This window comes from Octopus bimaculoides, chromosome 19 (genome assembly GCF_046866305.1).
Source record: "Octopus bimaculoides isolate indiv1 chromosome 19, ASM4686630v1, whole genome shotgun sequence".
Lineage (NCBI taxonomy): Eukaryota > Metazoa > Mollusca > Cephalopoda > Octopoda > Octopodidae > Octopus > Octopus bimaculoides.
In genome coordinates this window covers 26133067-26155863 of record NC_142946.1, presented here as the reverse complement: position 1 = coordinate 26155863, position 22797 = coordinate 26133067, and the positions used below count along the sequence as shown (strand labels likewise).

The 22797-nt window shown below is 36.7% G+C and overlaps 1 protein-coding gene across 2 annotated transcripts in view; it reads left to right on the top strand.

Annotated features, from left to right (window-relative positions):
• Nucleotides 1-7765: 7765 nt before the first annotated feature.
• Nucleotides 7766-22797, top strand: part of LOC106883272 (thimet oligopeptidase) — a 44364-nt gene continuing 29332 nt past the window's right edge. For both annotated transcript variants that reach the window (XM_052974914.2, XM_014934221.3), the window contains exons 1-3: nt 7766-8298; nt 15040-15179; nt 22579-22694. In XM_052974914.2, the coding sequence (XP_052830874.2) occupies nt 7783-8298; nt 15040-15179; nt 22579-22694 (772 nt within the window). In that variant the 5' untranslated portion in view covers nt 7766-7782. The remainder of the gene's footprint in view (nt 8299-15039; nt 15180-22578; nt 22695-22797) is intronic.

The window sequence follows — 22797 nt, the reverse complement described above, 5'->3', positions numbered from 1 at the left end:
TGGGTCAGCATTTCATCTGGATCATCCTTGCAGATTTTGTTAGGGTTTTCTGTTACATCTTTGTTCAACATTCAACTGACTGTGAAGCCCATTGCATTTGGGTCGGAGATGGATTCCTCCACATTTGAAATGAGCTCCTTTTCACCAGAGAAGTGCTTCTCTTCATGAGAGATAGGCTCTCTTTCATTTCGTTGATTTTCCCATGTTCAAGGTAGTCATACCCTTTTCTTTCTTTTTCATTTCTTGCACAATATTGGATGGCTGTTGACTTTCCTGAGTCCAGCCCTTTGTTGAGTTTTGTTTTTTTATCTCACAGGATGTCCAATAATCACCTTCCTTTCCAAGCAGTCTTGGTGGAGTTGCAGATGACCTGACAATGCAACAGGTTGTGCTGGGTTACATGCTACCAGTAACACTAAAAGCATGCCAGAAATAGATTCTTTTAAATACTTGGGTGGCTCATTAGAAACTGATGAAGGACTAGTGATCAGCAATACATGGTGCTGCAGAACACCTGATCACCCATAGCAATATATGCATTGAAATGATGGTAGTAATAGAGGCTGGGCTCTTTATATATGTATTTTGTATGTGTATATGTGTTTATATATATATATATATATATATATATATATATATATATATATCTAAAATTCAACTTACATTGAAAGTCAACAAACAAAGTTTGCTTTAGAAGCGTTGAGATGTATTGAAAGATACAGATAAGGAAATAATTTTATTCTCAAACGCAGGATAATGCTAATAATATAGCATGAACAGGATAAACTATCCATTCATGCTATATTATTAGCACTATCCTGTGTTTGAGAATAAAATTATTTCCTTATCTGTATCTTTAAATATATATATATACTCTAGGTACAAGGCCTGAAATTTCGTGGGATAGGATTAAGTCAATAACATCAGCCCCCAGTGCTCAACTGGTACTTATTTCATCAACCTTAAAAGGATGAAAGGCAAAGTTGATCTCAGTGGAACTTGAACTCAGAATATAAACCTGGAAGAAAAGCCACAAAAGCAATTTGTCTGGTGTGTTAAAGATTCAGCCTTAGAGGAAATTAATAATAAAATAGTTATTGATATTTTTTGTAATGTTAGTCAATCAGATTTATCCATTCTCAATATCCATTCAGTAGATAACATTATTTTCCCATATCAACCAATTGAAAACATCTTGGGATTAGGGTTAGGGTTATGGTCAGGTCTTAAGGTTTAGAATTAGAGTTTAGGGTTAAGGTTTAACTCTGGCTTTGTCAACAGTACAAAAGTGGGCAACTGAATTTCAGAGGGGTAGGGAGAGTCTTGAAGATAACCCAAGATCTGGATGCTACCACTGAGGAAAACATCGATTGTGGTCACCACATGCTAATAGATGACAGGTGATTGACTATAACTCAAATAGCCAATGTTATTAGCATATCCTGTGAGAGGATTACAAATATTCTGCTCAATGAACTTGGCATGACAATGGTTTCTATTCAGTGGATGCCATGTCTTCTGACATTGTTTGAGACAGATCCAGGTGGTTTCCTTAACCCAGGATGTGTGTTGGGTTTATCACTTTAAGCCAGAGACAGAGACAAGCCATACTGAGGAAACACTTCTCCTCAATGACTCCAAACGAGGCCAAAGTTATTTTATCTGTAGGGAAGGTGATGGCCTCAGTTTTTTGGGACGCAAAAGGCATTGTGTTTATTGACTATCTTTAAAAGGGCCATACCATCAATGGAGAGTACTGAGACAGTTATGAAAGGCTATCAAGACCAAGCGCCCAGGAAAACTTGATTCCCCAGAACAATGCTCCTGCTCACAAGTCCTTGGTTTCAATGGCTTTTGTGTGTAACTGTGGTTTTGAACTGGTTGATCACCCTCCCTATTCTCATGACTTGGTTCAACCTCCGCCTAAATATGATGGTACAGCTAAAAGAAAATCGTCTGCACAAACGTCCAGTAAATAATTTTTTAACTACACAAATTCCGAGTTCTTTACAAAACTTACATGTTGTTAACAATTAATTAATGAAGTGGAGTTTTGCTGTAAGGACATTGACATAAAATTCATAGACTAAAAGTATGTAACTTTAAATGCTTTTAACTTCTTTATTATAAATTTTCCAAAATAATAACTGCAAGATTCCTCATCAGCATGCAAAACTAAATCAAAATTACATTTTTGAAAATTTTCAGATTAAGATTTGTGGTTGGAAGAAAAGGAAAAAGATTCCTTACTTTATAGACCCTGAAAGAATGAAAGACAAAGTCAACCTCGATGGTATTTGAACTGAGAACATAAAGACGGACAAAATGCCACTAAGCAATTTTGCCCGACACGCTAACAATTCTGTCAGTTAGTCGCCTTTCCCCATAACCATCATATTAATTTTCAAATTATGGCACAAAGCCAGCTATTTCAGGGAGGGGGTTAAGTCTATTACAGCGACCCGTGCAACTGGTACTTATAAAGGATGAAAGGCAAAGTCGACCGTGGGGGAATTTGAACTCGGGAAGTAAAGATGGATGAAATATCATTAGGCATTTTATTCAACATACTTATGATATAATTAAATATTACAAGGCATTTTGGTTAATGTTTACAACTTGACCCAGAAATGAAAAAAAAAAAAATGCGCGCAAAGCAACAGGAGGGTGAAGAGAGGACTTCGGAAAATTCCCAAAATCCGAGTTTTTCCCTCATAACTTTTAGGAAAATAGGAGTGGGTGGGTTTAATGAAATTTTATATAAATACCTTTGAAATGGCATACATTATGACTATAAAGTAATTTGTGGGGAAAATCTTGAGGTTGGGAGAGGACTTTCGGAAAATTCCCAAGATCTGAATTTTTCCTCGTTATATTCCGAAATCACATTCTACTTTCTACAGATCCCCTAGCGTAGTACTACTACACTACATAGTGTTTATTATTTCTACCCACTTTCAATAATTTTTATGCTTTTTTAACCCTTCGGCGTTATTCTCATTCACTCGTTATTACTTTCTCTCTTTGTCTATATATATATATATATATATATCATCATCATCATCATCATCGTTTAACGTCCGCTTTCCATGCTAGCATGGGTTGGACGATTTGACTGAGGACCGGTGAAACCGGATGGCAACACAGCCTCCAATCTGATTTGGCAAAGTTTCTACAGCCGGATGCCCTGCCTAACGCCAACCACTCAGAGAGTGTAGTGGGTGCTTTTACGTGTCACTCGCACGAAGGCCAGTCAGGTGGTAATGGCAACGGCCACGCTCAAAATGGTGTATTTTATGTGCCACCTACACAAGAGCCAGTCCAGGGGCAATGGCAACGATCTCGCTCGAAGATCCTTACACATGTCACGGGCACAAGTGCCAGAAAGGCGACGCTCGGCACAGGTGCTATCCCGATTTCACTATTCGCTTGCCCCAATAAGTCTTCGCAAGCTGAGTTTCGTGTCCAATGAAGGAGACGACGTTGGCATGGGTGCCAGTCGTCAAATTTAGTTGATTTCACTTGCCTCAACAAGTCTTCGCAAGCGGAGTTTAGTGTCCAATGTAGGAAAGGTACGCATGAGTGGGCTGGCTACACCCCTGGCAGAGGCCATGGATTTAGGTCTCACTTGGCTTGCCGGGTCTTATCACACACAGCACATTTCCAAAGGTCTCGGTCAGAAGTCATCGCCTCGGTGAGGCCCAATGTTCGAGGTCTTGCCTCACCACCTCAGCCCAGGTCTTCCTGGGCCTACCTCTTCCACGGGTTCCCTCAACTGTTAGGGTGTGGCACTTTTTCACGCAGCTATCCTCGTCCATTCTCACCACATGTCCATACCAGCGCAATCACTTCTCTTGCACACCACAACTGATGCTTCTTATGTTCAGCTTTTCTCTCAATATACTTACACTCTGTCGGGTATGCACACTGACATTACACATCCATCGGAGCATACTGGCTTCATTCCTTGCAAGCTTACGCATGTCCTCAGCAGTCACAGCCCATGTTTCACTGCCATGTAGCATGGCTGTTCGTACACATGCGTCATACAGTCTGCCTTTTACTCTGAGAGAGAGACCCTTTGTCACCAGCAGAGGTAAGAGCTCTCTGAACTTTGCCCAGGCTATTCTTATTCTAGCAGCTACACTTTCAGCGCACCCACCCCCACTACTAACTTGGTCACCCAAATAGCGGAAGCTATCAACTATCTCTAGCTTTTCTCCCTGGAATGAGACAGAAGTTGTTTCCTGTTTGTTTACAGTATTTATTGCACCTGAACATCTGCCACATACAAAATCTAACTTCCTAGTTAACCTGCCTTTGATATTGCTGCACCTCTTATGTGTCCATAGCTTGCACTGGGTACATCTTATAGAGTTACTACCTACTCCTTTTCTACATACTGAGCAGGGCCATCTACCTGAAGGGGTATATATATATATATATATATATATATATATATATACATATATGTGTAGGGAAGTGGTTATACACCATTAGGTGTACACCACTTCCGTACATTAAATTTCTAGAAGAAACAACGGAATGCAGATTCTGAACAACATAACAATATTTATTTACAGTGGAATTCAGTTCACGCTTGGAGGGAATTCGGTAGCTCGTCGCCCTCGGTTACTGAGACGCCTTCTGAATGATTTCCGTGGTTATTTGTGAAGCTCTGGTGCTGACATGTGAGAGAGCTCTGTTGGACGTCTTGGCTCGACGGAGATCAGTCAACGAAGAGACTGAGAAAAGGCGCCAAAGCTGGGTGTCGAACTCTACGCATGCGCATGAGACTCTTCCTGTATTCCTTCCGGAACTAGTCCCTGCGCATGCGTGGATAAAACTCCGAACATTGAACATATAACAGTCGTCTGCTATAAAATGTCACTACATATGTAACGGTATCGAAATGTTAAAGTCGGAGATTACCAATTGTAACGATTAATGTTTTTGTGTTGTGTAGTTGGTGTGTCACCAATTGTAACGATAAGTATTATTTACCAATTGTAACAGGTTATAAGATGAACGATGAAGAGTGATTGAAATTTTTATAGAAATATTTATTTACCGTTACTCTAATAAATGCCATACCACGACGGGTAGGTTAGTGTAATAGTATAACAGTTTGTACGTAAAGCATGCAAGGTAAAGAAAGTTGATTTCGGCCTGTATATGTATGTACACTTTTTCATAGTAGTATATATAGATAAAGATAGGGTAATGTTACCGAGAAAAGGATGCGAGCTAGTGATAGTTATAGAGTCGAGGGAAGTTGTGTCTCATAGTTGGCTGGTTGTAAATTTCTTTCTCCCTTTTGGTCCTTTTGTCTTTAGGTGGCTGCCTGCTTGTGACTATATCTGTAGTCACTTGAGGGCACAGAGCGAAGTAACTAGTGACAACTCAATTAGTTAGGGAACGGTCATCTACAGATATAGTCACAAGCAGGCAGCCACCTAAAGACAAAAGGACCAAAAGGGAGAAAGAAATTTACAACCAGCCAACTATGAGACACAACTTCCCTCGACTCTATAACTATCACTAGCTCGCATCCTTTTCTCTGTAACATTACCCTATCTTTATCTATATATACTACTATGAAAAAGTGTACATACATATACATATATACATATACATATACATATATAGGCGCAGGAGTGGCTGTGTGGTAAGTAGCTTGCTTACCAACCACATGGTTCCGGGTTCAGTCCCACTGCGTGGCACCTTGGGCAAGTGTCTTCTACTATAGCCTCGGGCCGACCAAAGCCTTGTGAGTGGATTTGGTAGACGGAAACTGAAAGAAGCCCGTCGTATATATGTATATATATGTATGTATGTGTGTGTCTCCCCACCATTGCTTGACAACCGATGGTGGTGTGTTTACGTCCCCGTAACTTAGCGGTTCGGCAAAAGAGATCGACAGAATAAGTACTAGGCTTCCAAAGAATAAGTCCTGGGGTCGATCTGCTCGACTAAAGGTGGTGCTCCAGCATGGCCGCAGTCAAATGACTGAAACAAGTAAAAGAGTAAAAGAATACAGGCCGAAATCAACTTTCTTTACCTTGCATGCTTTACGTACAAACTGTTATACTATTACACTAACCTACCCGTCGTGGTATGGCATTTATTAGAGTAACGGTAAATAAATATTTCTATAAAAATTTCGATCACTCTTCATCGTTCATCTTATAACCTGTTACAATTGGTAAATAATACTTATCGTTACAATTGGTGACACATCGACTACAAAACACAAAAACATTAATCGTTACAATTGGTAATCTCCGACTTTAACATTTCGATACCGTTACATATATATATATACATCATACATATATGTATTTACACACACACACACACACACACACACATAAAAATATTAGGGACAAAATCCAAAATTACAGGTAAAAACTCAATTAAAATCAATTTATAAAAAATTAAAATTAAATTGAGCTTTACAGATGAAAATATATCTAATTATATAGTTTTAGGGAAAAGAACCAAGTTTCATGAACTCATCGATGAAAATTCACTATCACATATAGAAAAAATTAATAATTAAAAGCACAATAAATTAGTATAATATAATACAAAGTAAATATCATAAGATAAAGATAATATTAATTATTAATTTTTCTATATGTGATAGTGGATTTTCATCGATGAGTTCATGAAACTTGGTTCTTTTCCCTAAAACTATATATTTATATATATGTAGGAGTGGCTGTGTGGTAAGTAGCTTGCTTACCAACCACATGGTTCCGGGTTCAGTCCCACTGCGTGGCACCTTGGGCAAGTGTCTTCTACTATAGCCTCGGGCCGACCAAAGCCTTGTGAGTGGATTTGGTAGACGGAAACTGAAAGAAGCCCGTCGTATATATGTATATATATGTATATGTATGTGTGTATGTGTTTGTGTGTCTGTGTTTGTCCCCCCCAACATCGCTTGACAACCAATGCTGGTTAGTTTATGTCCCCGTAACTTAGCGGTTCGGCAAAAGAGACCGATAGAATAAGTACTAGGCATCCAAAGAATAAGTCCTGGGGTCGATTTGCTCGACTAAAAGGCGGTGCTCCAGCATGGCCACAGTCAAAAGACTGAAACAAGTAAAAGAGAAAAAGAGTAAAGGGTATATATACATCCATATATATACACACACACACACACACATATATATATATATACACACACACATACAGCTGAGGGAAAAACTTGGATCTGGTGAATTTTCCGAAGTCCTCTCCCCACCCTTTAGAAAAGATTTTCCCCACAAATTACTTTATAATTGTATGCCGTTTGAAAGGTATTTATATAAAATTTCATTGAAAAAACCCAATTTTCCTAAAAGTTATGAGGGAAAAACTCGAATTTGTGTTAACCGGCATTTTGTTTGTGATTCTACCCATTTTGTCGTTCATCCTTGTTAATAATATAATGATTATTTATTGACAACGGTATAACAACAGACTAAATGCTTAACAATGTTTTGTTTCAACATTTTAAGAATCGTAGTTAAACTCCCAGTGACAGACTCCATCATTCATTCCTATTTGGATCGGTGATATGTCTAGTTAATAACCAGTCATTATCATGTCCTTTACTCTGTTAATCGGCACTCATCTCCTACAAATGGGTGACCTACAGTTAAAGTGAAGTTATTATTAAAATACTTGGTTTGTGTTTTGGAAATAATTTTATTGCAAATGTTCATCTTGTCCTGGAGTTTTGAACAGTTTACTTTCATCATTGCACCGTTGGAACATTACGCATGCGTCAGATACATGTCCATGTGTCTAGTGTACTCTTCGTGTTTAGTGAGAAAGCTGCCTTTAATCTGTAGCTACGCTCGACACCTGTTTCACACAAGTGCAAGTCCTCTTTTGATACATAATCACATCTTTGTTGGAGTTAAAAACCATTTTAACTTTTCAAAACTCCTCCAAACAGCTGTTTCAGCAAGTCAAAAACGAACGTTTATCTCAGTTAATTTGTCCGTCGCCGGTCGATCTTTTGAAACATTTTTATATTTAGGAAAATTTATTCCGTTAGATTTTCATCGGCAGCTGTGCTTATCAGTCTGTTGTGCTCCGAGATTTACAGCTAATTTCAATTATTGTCGCAATATGTCTGGAAATAATTCAAAAGGAACTAATCTCTCTGGAGTGGAACTTGACTGGGAATGGAATGTCGATAAAATAGCTAAAGTCACTGAAGAAATAATGGTTAAATCAAAGGCAGTCCATGATAAAGTCGGTACTTTGAAATATGATGAAATTAATTATGATACTGTAATAAAGGTAAGTATAATTATTAAACTATGAATATTGCTCATTTTCGATTTTTGAATATGCTTCTTTCAGAAAATGTTTAAAATAATCAAAATAAAGGCATGCTCACTACATACATCACACCAAAGGAAAATTGGTGTTGCCCTTCAGTTATCTTGTATGGAGGTTTTCTTTTCAACTGATCGAGGGGCTCTGCATTACATGGAGCAAAAGTAGAAAAAGAATTTAATTTAATTTTTTAAAGATTTGGATACCTATTAATATTTGAATATCGTCTTTTAATTTGCTCTGAACTTGAGAAATTATTGGTGGGAATTCGTATAATTCAATCTTTCAGAGTAGTAGTGTGTGAACAGGTTTCATTGTCAGACGCGTTAAGAGTTGATAAGTGGGGAAAAGATACAATTTTTGCTAGTCATTAGATGAGTATACGTTTTTGTTTTTTTTTAAGTTTAGAGAGAGAGAGAGCATGGTCGAACCAACTCTAAGCCCTTTTGAGATAGGGGTAATTAGTTTCGATTTGTATTGGCGCCTCTAGGTAAAATCTTCAACAGGGAGCTGGTCGCTAGCATTAGGTTCAGCTTTTTATGGATGTCACAGTTGAAGTGGCATTGGATACAAACCTGTTTGGTAACCTCTCGGCTTGAACCTTAGTGATATCTACAGAGTTGATGTGATAAATTTTGTGAAACGAGTGGAATTTTATCTATTTCAAATATCTACTTGTATGAGCACAGACCATAATCGGGTGAAGTAACGTTTACAGAAGATACCGAATCTGTTGATAAGATCGGGTGGACAGTGACGTCAGCGAAATCCGGATGAGAAGGTGGCGGTAGAGACTGACAAGTGCAGCGGTTCCCAACCATTTTTAGCTCATGCCCACCCCACTGGAACCTTTCATTTTTCTTTGGACTCTTTAAACATTATTGGCGAAAAAAGTATTTAAATTTTTTTAATAATGGTTAATCTAAAACCTTTTAATAAAAATACAATTTATTAAATAATACTTTCTATTCTAGGCACAAGGCCTGAAATTTTTGGGGTGGAGGTTGGTCGATTACATTGACCCATTGCTCAGCTGGTACTTCATCGACTGTGAAAGGGATGAAACGCAAAGTCAACCTCGGCGGAATTCGTAAAAAAAACAAAAACTTAACAAATAATAACGAAATTTAATATATTGTTTTAAATTAGTTTTACTATCATGAAATTTATTTCTATGAATTTTTAAAATATTGATCGTTTGTAATGAATATAAATTTTTATTCAAAATTTATAATAATAAATAAACATTAAAAAAATTTCCTTTTCAAAGGTGACCCATTTCTACCATCAACATAGTAAACTCCATAAAAATATCTCTGTCTATTAATTGCACATTTATTCTCCATTTTATTTCATAGAAACAAGAATATTTTGTGGGTTCAATAAAACGGCTATTTCATATAATTACAGGCGCAGATGTGGTTAAGACGTTTTCGTGGTTTCGGTTTCAGTCTCACTGCATGACACCTTGAGCAAGTTTCTTCTATAATAGCTCCAGGTCAACCAAAGCCTCGTGTGTGAATTTGGTTGATGGAAACTGAAAGGACCCCCTCCACTCTGTGTTTGTGTGTGTGTGTACATGTCTGTTTTGATATCGCAAGTCTGCTGTAAATGAATATCATTCATTTCCATTATTCTGCAAAAACATGTTTGCCTTGGTGAAATATTACTTTGCATAGAAGTAGATAAGTGGAAAAGAAATATTAAATGATTATACATTATTTTTCTGATGTACAGAGTCCATAGTTAGAGACAAAGAGACCACCTCTGCTTACAATTTCTTAGTGAAAGTGAGCTTTTGATAGTAGGAAAGACACTTGGCTAAAACCTGGCTCAGCTAGGTATGAAGTAGGAAAGGCAATGAAATATAATTTTACTTCTTGCCAAAACAATAGGAATTTCATAGCAATTTCACTATTTGTTCATAAGTTACTGAGCTCATGATTAAATTCAGTTTGAGCAGTTTGATTACTTTGCAACTCATTAAGGTTCTCTTATAGTCTGATATCAATATCAACTGGATTTATCCCAAATGTGTTTACCACCCAACTTGGAACATTCATTTCCAGGAATTCTTTGAACTTAATTTCCACATAATTGTGTAATTTCTTCAAGTGCTTAATGCACACGAAAAGATTATCCTTGTGCAGCTCTTCAATAGCAGCAAGGGTTGGAATATGCAGCAATTCCTTATACCCAATAGAACATATTTGTAGGTCAGGTCAGATGTGGGGGGCATGCGCCATTGTTGCATTCATCATTTGTCAGTATATTCCCAGGTCCACATGGGCGACCCATTGAGCAGTCCTAGTCTGTCCCCTTTCTCTGCAAGATATCTCCTCTTCTGCCATGACCATATGACATGGTCGACCAACATGAGCTGTTAACCCAGCCAAGTACTCAGTGAAGAGAGCATGGTAAGCAGGGTCTAGCTTGGAAAATTGTGCAACATGGCCAAAAAGTTTGAGTTTGTACTCCTGTAAGAGGACACATCTCAGTTTTTAGTAGATTCAGCTCCTTGCAAATTAAAAGATTTGTATTTTTATCTTGTTGCTTGTTCAGCAAATTTAGCTTCTTGAATATATCTTACTGATAAAATATGCCACATTCAGAAACATTAAAACTCTATCCCAAAGTTCAACAAATCAACATATGCAATTACCCTTAGAGATCATCACCAGATGTATGAACTTCAATGCAGCATCAATATTTAATTCATACAAGACTTTCCACTGCCAACTTGATAGTTTATTCATTAATGATGAACTATCAAATGAATCTTTTTTTTTTAATACTTAAAATGCATTGTATGTTTTTGTGTGTAAATTGTAAGCAGTTAGTGACAGTAATAGAAGATTTTAGGAAGAAACTGTGGTAATGTCGTCACCTTCACTGAGCCTGTGCTCCTCTCTCCAATTCCTAAATTTTTCTGTAACCCACTGATCTTTGTCATGGCTCTAAGTTGGGAAACACTGGGTTAGAGAATGAGAGATCTGTGGGATCAGTAACCCTGTTTTTGTCTATAAAACTATTAATGAAGAGGAATTGGAGACACTGTGAACAAAGCTATCCCCAGAATGAGGCAGTGATGAAAAAAATGAGTAAAAAAAAATCAGGGGTGAAGTCATCAAGCCAAGCAGGCTTTTTGGTTACCCAAAACATATCACAATAACATTTCAAGAGGAATTGTGGCATCCTCAAGTCTGTTTTGAATCGATTCAAACTGACTTGTAGTTCATGAGATGAGTGAAGGTGAGAAATAGCAATTAATGCATGTTTGAAATGGAAAAAGAAACAAATAAATAAAAACACCAAGTTTAAGCAATAGAAACAAAATGAAAACAATTAAAACGTGATTCGGACAAATAGAAAATAATAACAACAACAATAATAATGGTTTCTGATTTAGGCACAAGGCCAATAATTTTAAGAGGAGTGGTACAAGAAAAGTAATTTTCAGAAGAGAGGATTTGTAGATATCAATCAGCCTCAATACTTGACTGCTACTTTATTTTATTGACCATGTGCAGATGGAAAGCAAAGTTAACCTTTGTAAGATTCAAACTCAAAAAGTGTTAGAACATGTACCACAAAGTGATAGAAAGATGGCTGTTGAAGTATGAGATGGTAACCAATTAGGGCCCGAAATATTCAGGCAGCTGATTATTTTTTTCTTATTTGAGAATTGTGATTTCATCGATGCTTCAACAGTATTGAAATGCTATTGAGAATATTAAAAGAACTTTATGTTCTTTTTGTACAAATCCTCAATTTATATATTCTCAAAACTCACAATGGTCAATTTCAATATTTCACTGACAAAAAAAGTTTTATTTTTATTAAATTTTATCCATGACTTGCATTTGCACCTTGTGTGAGATGGAGCCTTGTAATTTTAAATGTAAAATTGCTGTTGTGCTTCACAGAACATTCTGATATAAAGGATAGCAAGCAGTGATGTTCCTTGACTGGTTTTTAACCCCTTCCCTGGTGCCTTTTTTTTTGAGAAAATGTTTCATTTTCAGAAAAATTTTTTATTGCTTTTTTTATAGTATTTTTAATGCTGATTATGGAAATAACTTTTGTTTTCATCTATTTCCAATGTTTTACTTGAAATTTTATTTTGAAGATACCATTTTCAGCAAAAACGAAACAACTCGTCTTCCCATATTTTTTAATATTTTTTTTTTTATTGCTTTTTTTTCCAACTTTATCATCAAAAGTAAAGGGGAATTACACATTTATTTTACTCTTTTTTAGCATCTTCTCAAAAATCTTTTTTTATATATTTTTTTTTTCAATTTTCATAACCAAAAGTAAATGTAAATAAAATACTGTACTTATTTTATCTTTTATTTTTACTCATCTTCCCATACATCTTACTTTCTCTAGTATTTTATGAATGATTATTTGGTATGGAATTTTTCAAAGCATGGTACTACACATAAAGGTACATTACAAAGTTTACACATATATCCTGACTGGTTTCCCTCTGTGGTCATGTTTCAGATAACACACGCACACTTTCTTGTTGGATATGTCTTCTTTTCTGTTGCTGGGACTTCCATTGGAAAATGTCCCGGTGGAAAAGAGTTACCTGTATCATGATGATTCATGCTGGATATCAAAACACTGACATCATGACTGCTGCTCAATACTTTGTGAAACTGTAAAGGCTGTAAAACATGACATTAACAGCTGCAACAGTGACATGAAGCCATGACCAGCAGGAAGAGACACAGGTGTTCTGACTGCATCTTCACACCAGAATTTATCCCCACATCTTTGAACAGGGCCTAAGGCTCAATTCATATGAAGCTGCTGGTTGGAGAGGATTGCTGCTGGAAGGCCATATGTGTGGCAACAGGATTTGGCTCCTTGCCATATCTTTGGAAAGAGATAGAATTTTTACAACTTCTCCAGTCCCAATTTCTAGCCCCACCTAATTCTCTTGATTGTTTTCCCATGGATTACTGTTTGGGACTTGGTTGAGAAAGACATTGACTGCTCTGCCTGCGGCACCAAGGCCAAGCTGGTGGCCAAAATTATGAAAGTGTTTGAAGATCTTCCCATGGACACAGTGAGGAACACATGTGCTGGGTTCTGGAGTTATTTTGAGGCCATGGTGAAAACAGAGGGCAGTTACTTTGAGTAGACTTACCTCTCGGTGATAATCTAGTTGATATTTTTTGAATTTTAAAAGATAGTTTTATTTTGGGATGGGATATTGCATTTCTTTTTTTTATGAAAACTGTGAAATTAAAAATTTTTTTAAGCACTCTTATACTAATAGCTCTAGATATGACTTACTTTGCTTGTGGCATCATCTCTTTTTACTTTCCCTCTCCAATTCCTAGTTTCCTTCAGTCATCTTGCTTCTCTCTCAGGCCCTCACTCCTCACATCACCACCCTTCTCTAAATTAAGAAATCTGTGAGCGTTTTTTACTGAAATATTTTTAAATAGTTTTCTGGGTACAGTTGGTGTTTATCATGTGTTCCTTGTACCTACAATTTTTTCTCCTTATCTCTTAAACACCATCTTCTCGCTCAGATTCTAATTTTTTCCTATTTTGTTTACTTTACTGATTTTCTCAAATCCCCTGCATTACTCCTTAACTTCACTCCCTCATTTATTTATTATTTTATATTGTGATCAGTGAACTGTGGCATTGTTGGTTACAGGTTTCCAGTCAGTCAGTTATTGGTTCTCTGCATTTCTGATAGTGAAATGATTGAGAGAATGTGTGTAGCCCAGTTTAGAACAAATATCACAAGAGACTTTGTTTGAAAAATATTTTTGCTTTTGTTGCTAATGTTTACATCATGTGCCGATATCCTCCACCAAAAGATGCATAACAGGCTTCCACATAGTTTCTATCAAATTTTACTCAAAAGACATTAGTCAACTCAAGGTTATGCCAGAAAACTTTTACCTGAGTGAGATTGAACTCAGAACCATGTAATTGGGAAGTGAACTTCTTAATTACACAGCTTTTTGTGCTTTTCTACTTCCACTCCTACATTAAGGAGTAGCTAGTATGTTTTGCACTGGGATATACCAGATATAGATTATGATAAATTTCTCCAATGTGTCTTAATTATTGAATTACATTTAGAGTAACCTGATTTTATACAACTGAGATGAAGCTGTCTCTCTTCATAGTTAATTACTCATTTTATGAATGAATGAATTGTTCAGTGTTAAATGATGTTAGACATAGTACCTATTGGAGATTAAAAAAAGGAAAAGAAAAGTAGGTTCTTTTAGTGGACTCAAACCATGCATCTATTGTTTGTTGGGTGACCACACCATCTACATCATTTATATTTTCAAAAAATTTCAGTTGCTTGTTTTTTGAATTTAAACACGCATCGAGGGAGTAAGTACTTAGATTTTCCTTCTGTTATTTTCCTTTTTTTTTAACCTGATTAATCACAATTTGGCTATTTTTAGAAAACTACTTGTTTTCTTGAATTCTCAGGTTTCATTTTACTACTTTCAGTGCCATACTTTCGAACTAACTTGTATTTGAAACAATCAATTTAGATCCAGTATCAATTTCATTACCTAAATTTATGCATAATCATGATAAACTATTTATAGCATGTTTTTTATTCTCTTTACTATTGAAATTTATCAATTAAAATATAATGAAATTTCTAATTCTATAAGTCTGATTTTTTTTGTTTTTTCGTTGTAGCCTCTTGCAATGGATGCTGCAGAGTATGAAGTGCAACGAAATAACATAGAATTCATAAAACAAGTATATTCTAATAAACTACTCCGTGATGCAAGTGTGGAAGCTGATAAAAAGTTGTCGAAGTTTGATGTTGAAATGAGGTAAGTTGTTAAGTGAGACTACAAAACCAGAAATGTTGAAATAGTTTAATAAATAAAATTGTCTATAATGTGCTGATTGCTCTACGTATTATTCATAGATTAAAATCTTGTCACCAATGTTGTACAATGACTGTAAGCTAAATGTTCAACAATTCCAGCATCAATCTTAGCATGAAGAGATTGCTGTCTTGACAGTACACAGTTGACTGGCATTTTGAGTTTACAGTAGGGTTTTCTTAAGACTGCTAGAAATAACTACTCAAATTCTCTCAGGAGTTGAACTTGACTGGGTCAGTCTAACCACTACAGAGTTAGTCTATAGAGGAAATGATGCTTAAATCATCATAGATCCTGACAGAGTTGGTGCATTCAAATGCAGTTAGGGTAAGTAAAGATGGTATTAAACTATTAACACTATCGTTTCATTTCCTCTGTAGACTAACTCTGTAGCTCTTAATCTTATTGTGCATATTGTTACTAATTATTTGCTCTTTTGAAAAAAACAATGACAATTGAAAGCTTGGATGAGTTCTGAATATTTTTTGTTTGAACAAGAGTATATCAGAGAGCTGAAAATAGCAAAATTTAATTTTTATTTTATATTGCTGTATAAGTTTACTTTTGGTATTACATTAATTTTTTTTTTTTGTTTTTTTTTTTGCCTAAATGACAACTTCAGTTTGAGTGAGCATCTCAACATCATTTACAAAGTCATGTTACAGATTTGCTGGATGCTATTCTGAGCAGAGGTAGTCTCTTGGGGGAAACCAATGCAGACCTGATGATGGATATTGAATCTAGTACAGCCGTTGTTCATATTTTAAAATCCAGAGCAAAATATCTTTCAGAAAAATGTGATTGACAAAAATGACATCCCTTTCAAAGCATCGGTTGAGAAAAACAAACTGTTGCTTTTCTATAAATAGAAATCTCAATGGAAGATATCGTTTAAGAAAAAGTAGAGTATAATAAGCAACATACAGATTTGTTACATCATTTTAATGATGGATAAGTATTTTTTTTTTACAATAGATAGCTGTAGTGGAAATCTGGAGGAAATTTTTGTATCATGAATATTCTTCATACTTACCAGCAATCTCTTTTGAGGAGACTCTCAATACTTGCACTAAGTCATGTTTGTTGGCACAATATGAAAATTAATCCAACTAATGACCTGAATGGATGTGTCAGTGGCACCAAATACTTAAAGTTCACTATTATTTAAGATGGGATATTGCCTCACATTCTGCTTGGAAAGTTTCCTATGTAAGGACTCAGCATTATTTGAAAAGAGTAACGAGAGCAGACATTGTCTGGGATTGGTATCACAAATTGACTTTAAAAGATGGCACAGAGAGAATATGAGTAACTGATCATGTGATTGTGTATGGTTATACCAAGATTCCAGAAAACTGGTGTGACTTTTGGCAAATGGAGATAACATGGAGTTTAAATACTTCTTAAGAAAACTTACAGAAGTGTATTTCCAAGACAAGTCCAAGGTGATCAAGTACTACATCTGGATTCCAAGATCATCCTTATCTGCATTGCATAAGCTTAGGACAGACAACATGCAAAGCAATGACTCTTTTATGGTTTCTCTTATGATTATATTCAGTTTATTGTGATACTGTTGTAATGGACATCAGGTTTTAAAAATTATTAAAGAACAGAAATATGAATAAGAAAATTAGTTGTGCCGACCAAAAAAAAGTGAAAGAAAGAAAGAAAATATAAGTAGGATTTTAGAAAAGTCACGGAACAGATAGTGAAAAAATGTAAGGACTGAGTAGTTTGAGTCCTATTCAAGATGATCAGAGATAGCTAAATTAGCTGTAGATCCTTCATTCCAGATAGCACATTATTATGCAGCATTTGGTTATGCTGAGTGCATTGCAATCATTAGCATGTTGCCTGTATTGCTGCCTATGTTGATCAGTTTGCTATGTAAGATATGGATACTTTTGAGCATAATTATCTTGTCCAAGGGTTAATTTGAGTCATTCACAACTCAATACAAACTTGAGTCTAGAAAAGTATACTGTCTCAGTTATCTTGTTATGGATGTATGTTGTGTATTTGAGTTAAATAGGAAAGAATTCTATCTTAGAATGTTGTAGTTGTGTTCTGCAGTTTATGGCAAGTCGAGCATTTAGTTCAAGGAGCTGAGTATTTTTGGAGTAACTGTAACCATGGTGTTTTTGTAGTGGTTTTCTAGCTTTAGATTCTTTTTTGAAGGTTGACTATAGTATGTATGTATGTAATTTCTGTTAGTATCAATAACTTTTTTCTTCTGCCTTAGTTCAAAACATCATACCTGTCCATTATTTACATTCGATGGATATTTGTCCTCGTCTTGTTTGTTGCTAACACACTGTTTCGGCTGATATACCCTCCAGCTTTCTTCAGGTGTCTGGGGGAAATTTCAAACCCGGGTTCTCATTCCTAAGGTATTTTTTGATGTTATTATTATCATCATTATTATTATTATTGGTCACTGCTTGGAATCGAACTCAGAATTTTGGGGTTAGTAGTTCGTGCTCTTAACCACTATGCCATATGCCTGTGGGCAATTATGGAATGAATTTTAGGGCTTATAAAATCTAATATTTTTCTATTCTTCCTTAATACCGGTTCCCATATGCTGCTCATATCTGCACTCAGTCTGCTTAGAAGTTTGTTGTGTCCTAGCATATGTGCTGCTGCTTTTAGTTTTCGTATTTTCCAGTGGTGTTCTCTATCTATTATTTTAACTTCATCCCACAGGGGGAGGTGGTCTCCATTTTTCCATACATGATCAGCTATACCCGATTTATCAATATCTCCTCGTGTCACAGCTTTGCGATGTTCGTTTACCCTTATTTTGAGGGGGCAGCATGTTTCGCTTTTGTATAATCAAGCACAGCTGCATGGGATGGAGTACATGCAGTCTATGGTCATATTCTCTTCTATTGGTGGTTTTACTCAGAGATATTTGCGAAGTGTTGTATTATTCTTGAATACCGTCCTAATGTCATATGGGCCGCATATCTTTTGTATCTTTTCGGAGAGGCCTTTCACATAGAGTAGACAGACTGTGGACAGTTTATTGGCCTCATCCTCTCTCTTCTTCATAATTGGAGTGGATAGTATACTTTTGGGGTAGTTGTTGCTTAACAGATCGTTATTGAGCTTGATCATTTCTTCATGGTGTGTATCATGATCGCTACTTATATTCTTTGTATGATGTTTTAGGTACTGAGCAATCCCTCTCTTTACATTGTATGGATGGTAGGAATTGAAGTTGAGGTATCGTCCAGTAAAGGTCAGCTTGCAGTATACGGATGTCCTGAATCCATACTTGGTGTGTGTTATTAATACGTCCAGGAATGCCAGCTGATTGTCTTTTTCCTTTTCCATTGTGAACTGTATGGATGGCTTTTTTGTGCTCACATGATCTAACAGCACTTGGACATCTTCCTGGTGCGGCCAGAGTATAAAGGTATCATCAACATATCACAGCCATAGGGTTGGTTTTAGTGGCATTGATCCAAAAGCCAAATTCTCAAAGTATTCCATGTACATATTGGCTATTATTGGTGATGATGGTGAACCCATAGCTAAACCCTCTTCTTGTTGATATATATCAGTGTCCAAACTGAAGTAGGTAGACTCTACACAGAAGGTCAACATTTCCATCAAGTTTCTTATTGGTATACCAGTGCGTTCTTTTAGATGGGTGTCTGTCACTAGTTTTTCTTGTAACAAGGCAGGTTAACTAGCAAGTTAGTTTTTGTTTGTGGCAGATGTTCAGGTACAATAAAGACTGCAAACAAACAGGAAACAACTTCTATCTCATTCCAGGGTGAAAAACTAGAGGTAGTCGATAGCTTCCGCTATCTGGGCGACCAAGTTAGTAGTGGGGGTGGGTGCGCTGAAAGTGTAGCTGCTAGAATAAGAATAGCCTGGGCAAAGTTTAGAGAGCTCTTACCCCTGCTGGCGACAAAGGGACTCTCACTCAGAGTAAAAGGCAGACTGTATGACGCATGCGTACGAACAACCATGCTACATGGCAGTGAAACATGGGCTGTAACTGCTGAGGACATACGTAAGCTCGCAAGGAATGAAGCCAGTATGCTCCGTTGGATGTGTAATGTCAATGTGAATACCCGTCAGAGTGTAAGTATCTTGAGAGAAAAGCTGAACATTAGAAGCATCAGTTGTGGCGTGCAAGAGAGACGATTGCGCTGGTATGGACATGTGGTGAGAATGGAGGAGGATAGCTGCGTGAAAAAGTGCCACACCCTAACAGTTGAGGGAACCCGTGGAAGAGGTAGGCCCAGGAAGACCTGGGCTGAGGTGGTGAGGCAAGACCTTCGTACATTGGGCCTCACCGAGGCGATGACTACGGACCGAGACCTTTGGAAATGGGCTGTGCGTGAGAAGACCCGGCAAGCCAAGTAAGATCGTTGCCAGTGCCCCTGGACTGGTTCTTGTGCGGGTGGCACATGAGATGCACCATTTTGAGCGTGGCCGTTGCCAGTACCGCCTGACTGGCTCCTGTAGGATTTTCGAGCGAGATCGTTGCCAGTGCCCCTGGACTGGCTTGTGCGGGTGGCACATAAAAGACACCATTTCGAGCGTGGCCGTTTTCGTGCGGGTGACACGTAAAAGCACCCACTACACTCTCTGAGTGGTTGGCGTTAGGAAGGGCATCCAGCTGTAGAAACTCTGCCAAATCAGACTGGAGCCTGGTGTTGCCATCCGGTTTCACCAGTCCTCAGTCAAATCGTCCAACCCATGCTAGCATGGAAAGCGGACGTTAAACGATGATGATGATGATGATGATGACTGATAGTGCTTCACCAGTTGGGACTTTGGTGAACAGACTTATCACATCTAGACTCACCATCTGGTTGGATTCAGTGGGGGTATCCTTGATCAATTCTGTGAAGTGGGTGGATTTCTTCACGTACGATGTTGACTTTCCTGCTAATGGACTGATTATATCCACAAGGAAGTGGCTCAGTGGATGACATACTGAACCTCTACAGCTTACTGTGGGTCTTAATGGAATACCATCCTTGTGAATCTTAGGGAGACCATACATGTGTAGTAGTTTATTGTGGTGTTGAGTCAGTTGTCTGTACTTCATTGGTGTAAAGAGATCCTTGTTCTTGATCAAGACCTGTGACAACTTCCTCTCTGTTTTCAGAATTGGGTCTTTATTTTCTTTGCTGTAGCTACCATCGCTTATAAGACTTGCTAACTTTTCAGAGTAGTCAGACTTGTTCATCACCACTGTAGCATTTCCCTTGTCCGCTGGAAGTATTATGATGGAATTGTCACTCTGTAGTCTTTTGATAGCGAACTTTTCTTCCTTAGTGATATTTGGTTTAGGAGGTTTTGCTTTTTCTAGTACCTGTCTCACTTTCCATCTTAGTTCATCTCCCTGAGCTTTTGGTATCTTTACGGCTATTATGTCCAAGTATGGAATACACTTGATGGTTGGAGCAAAGTTGAGACCTTTGTTCAGTACTGCTTCTTCAGAGCTTTCTAGATGTCGGCTACTTATATTAATTACTGCTTTCACAGGTGGGTGACGGATTTCAGTCTTCATTCTCTGACCTTTGTGTTTCATAAATTTCTTTCAAATTCTTTCCAGATCTTGTTGGATTCTCTTTCTATCATCATCTCTGGTATTTTTCTAAGTAATGACTATAACCTCTCTTTGATTTCGTTATTTAGTTGATGTTTTTTTCCAATGGTTGTTTGTTGTTAATATCCGTCGAATGTAAATAATGTACATAATTCCTCATCTCTTAAATATAAAATTGTATCATACCTGTCTTTTGGTAGATGTAAACCTCTCCTAGCTGTTACTATTTGCTCTAGTTTTAATATTTCTCTCTTGGTCTGAATTTATAAAGATCATTTAGCATCATCTACAGCTTCATATATAGTTTCTAGGGGGTTGTCTAGTTTATTAACTTTGAGGTCATCTAGTGTTCCTCATTCTTATCATGTGACCTGCTCTGCTCTGTCCCAACTTGTTTCCTTAAGATATAACTTATGTCATATTTTTTTAATTAAAACAATATTTTACAGTATATTATATCAATTCTTTATATTCTGAGTGTCAGTTTCACTGATTTGACTTTGTTTTTGTTCCTGCCTAGACAATTGAAACAAGTACATAAAATATATTGTTTCAAATTTTAGCACAAGGCAAGCAATTTTGGGGGAGGGAAATTCAATTACATCGACCTCAGTGTTTAACCCCTGAAAGGATGAAAAGCAAAGTTGACCTCGGAGGAATTTTAACTCAAATTGTAAAGACAAATGAAATGCTGCTTAACATTTTGCCTGGCTTGCTAACAATTCTACCAGCTCGCTGCCCTTGAAGTACATAAAATATTGAAATCAGTTTCATTGAGTATACCTTCTCACTGATCTTGTTGTGCCTAGTTAAAAAATTCAACATATTTGCAGTGCAGTAGTAAATACTTTGCAAGCTGACTCTGTAGTCTTATCTTCACTAAAGGACTCTGTCTGCTAATGTCCTTAAAAAATTATAAAATCTTAATTTCCATTTCTTCTCTCCTGCTGGTCAGCTGATTTTCCTAAGAATTAGATTTATTTTTCATCTCCACATTTTATGATTTTGTATTCTAATAATTGTGTCTTTGTTTCTGTATAACGTTTTTATATTGTTCTTCACATGCTTGAGCATTGGACTAAATGTCTTTACCTCTTTATGTTTTGAATTCAAATCCTGCCATAGTTTATCTTTGCTGTTTAGTCTTTTAAGGTTGACATAATAAGTACCTTTAATCAACTGAAGATCTCTATAAGTGACTTTACATAAAAGCATCCTTCTCAAATTCAATGGACTCAAAAGGACCATCTTGTGGTGTATGTTTATTTACCCCTTGTACAGGATGCCAGTCCGTCACAGGATTACTCATTTTTGCCAGCTGAGTGGACTGGAACAACATGAAATGAAGAAGTGTTTTTCTCAAGAACGCATGTCACCTAGACCAGGAATTGAAACCTCAATCTTACAATCACGAGTCCAACACCCTAGCCACTAGATCACTTACCTCCCACTTTGCATAAAGTAAAAATAATTCTTTTTTAGAACAGTGGATCTCAAAGCACATGAAGCTACAAATAATAGTATGTAAGTATTTAGTTGAAAAACCCTTTTGAATAGAAAAGTTAGAGGTTTCCTGTGGCTCACAAAACCAATATTTACCCACTGTTATTTATAGCTTTATGTGCTTCAAGATTCACTCTTCTGAAAAAGGATTATTTTATGTTCTCTTAAAAGTTTGTAAAACTCTTATGAAAATAAACAATTTGTCTTTCTTGAAAATCTCAAACCTCTTGAAAATTCTCTTTTAAATAATCTTTCTAGCATGCGGCAAGATGTCTTTGATTCTATTGTAACTTTCTCTGAAAAGAATCAAAGTACTTTGACTGGAGAAACCAAACGATTAGTGGAACGTCTTATAAAACTTGGCAGAAAAAATGGTAAGTTATTGTTTTGTCCATATCTCTTAAATTGTGCAGGTTTGAAGTTTTTTTTAATGGTATTTAATTCAGTTATGAAATTAATCTCTATCTATAAAAGTGA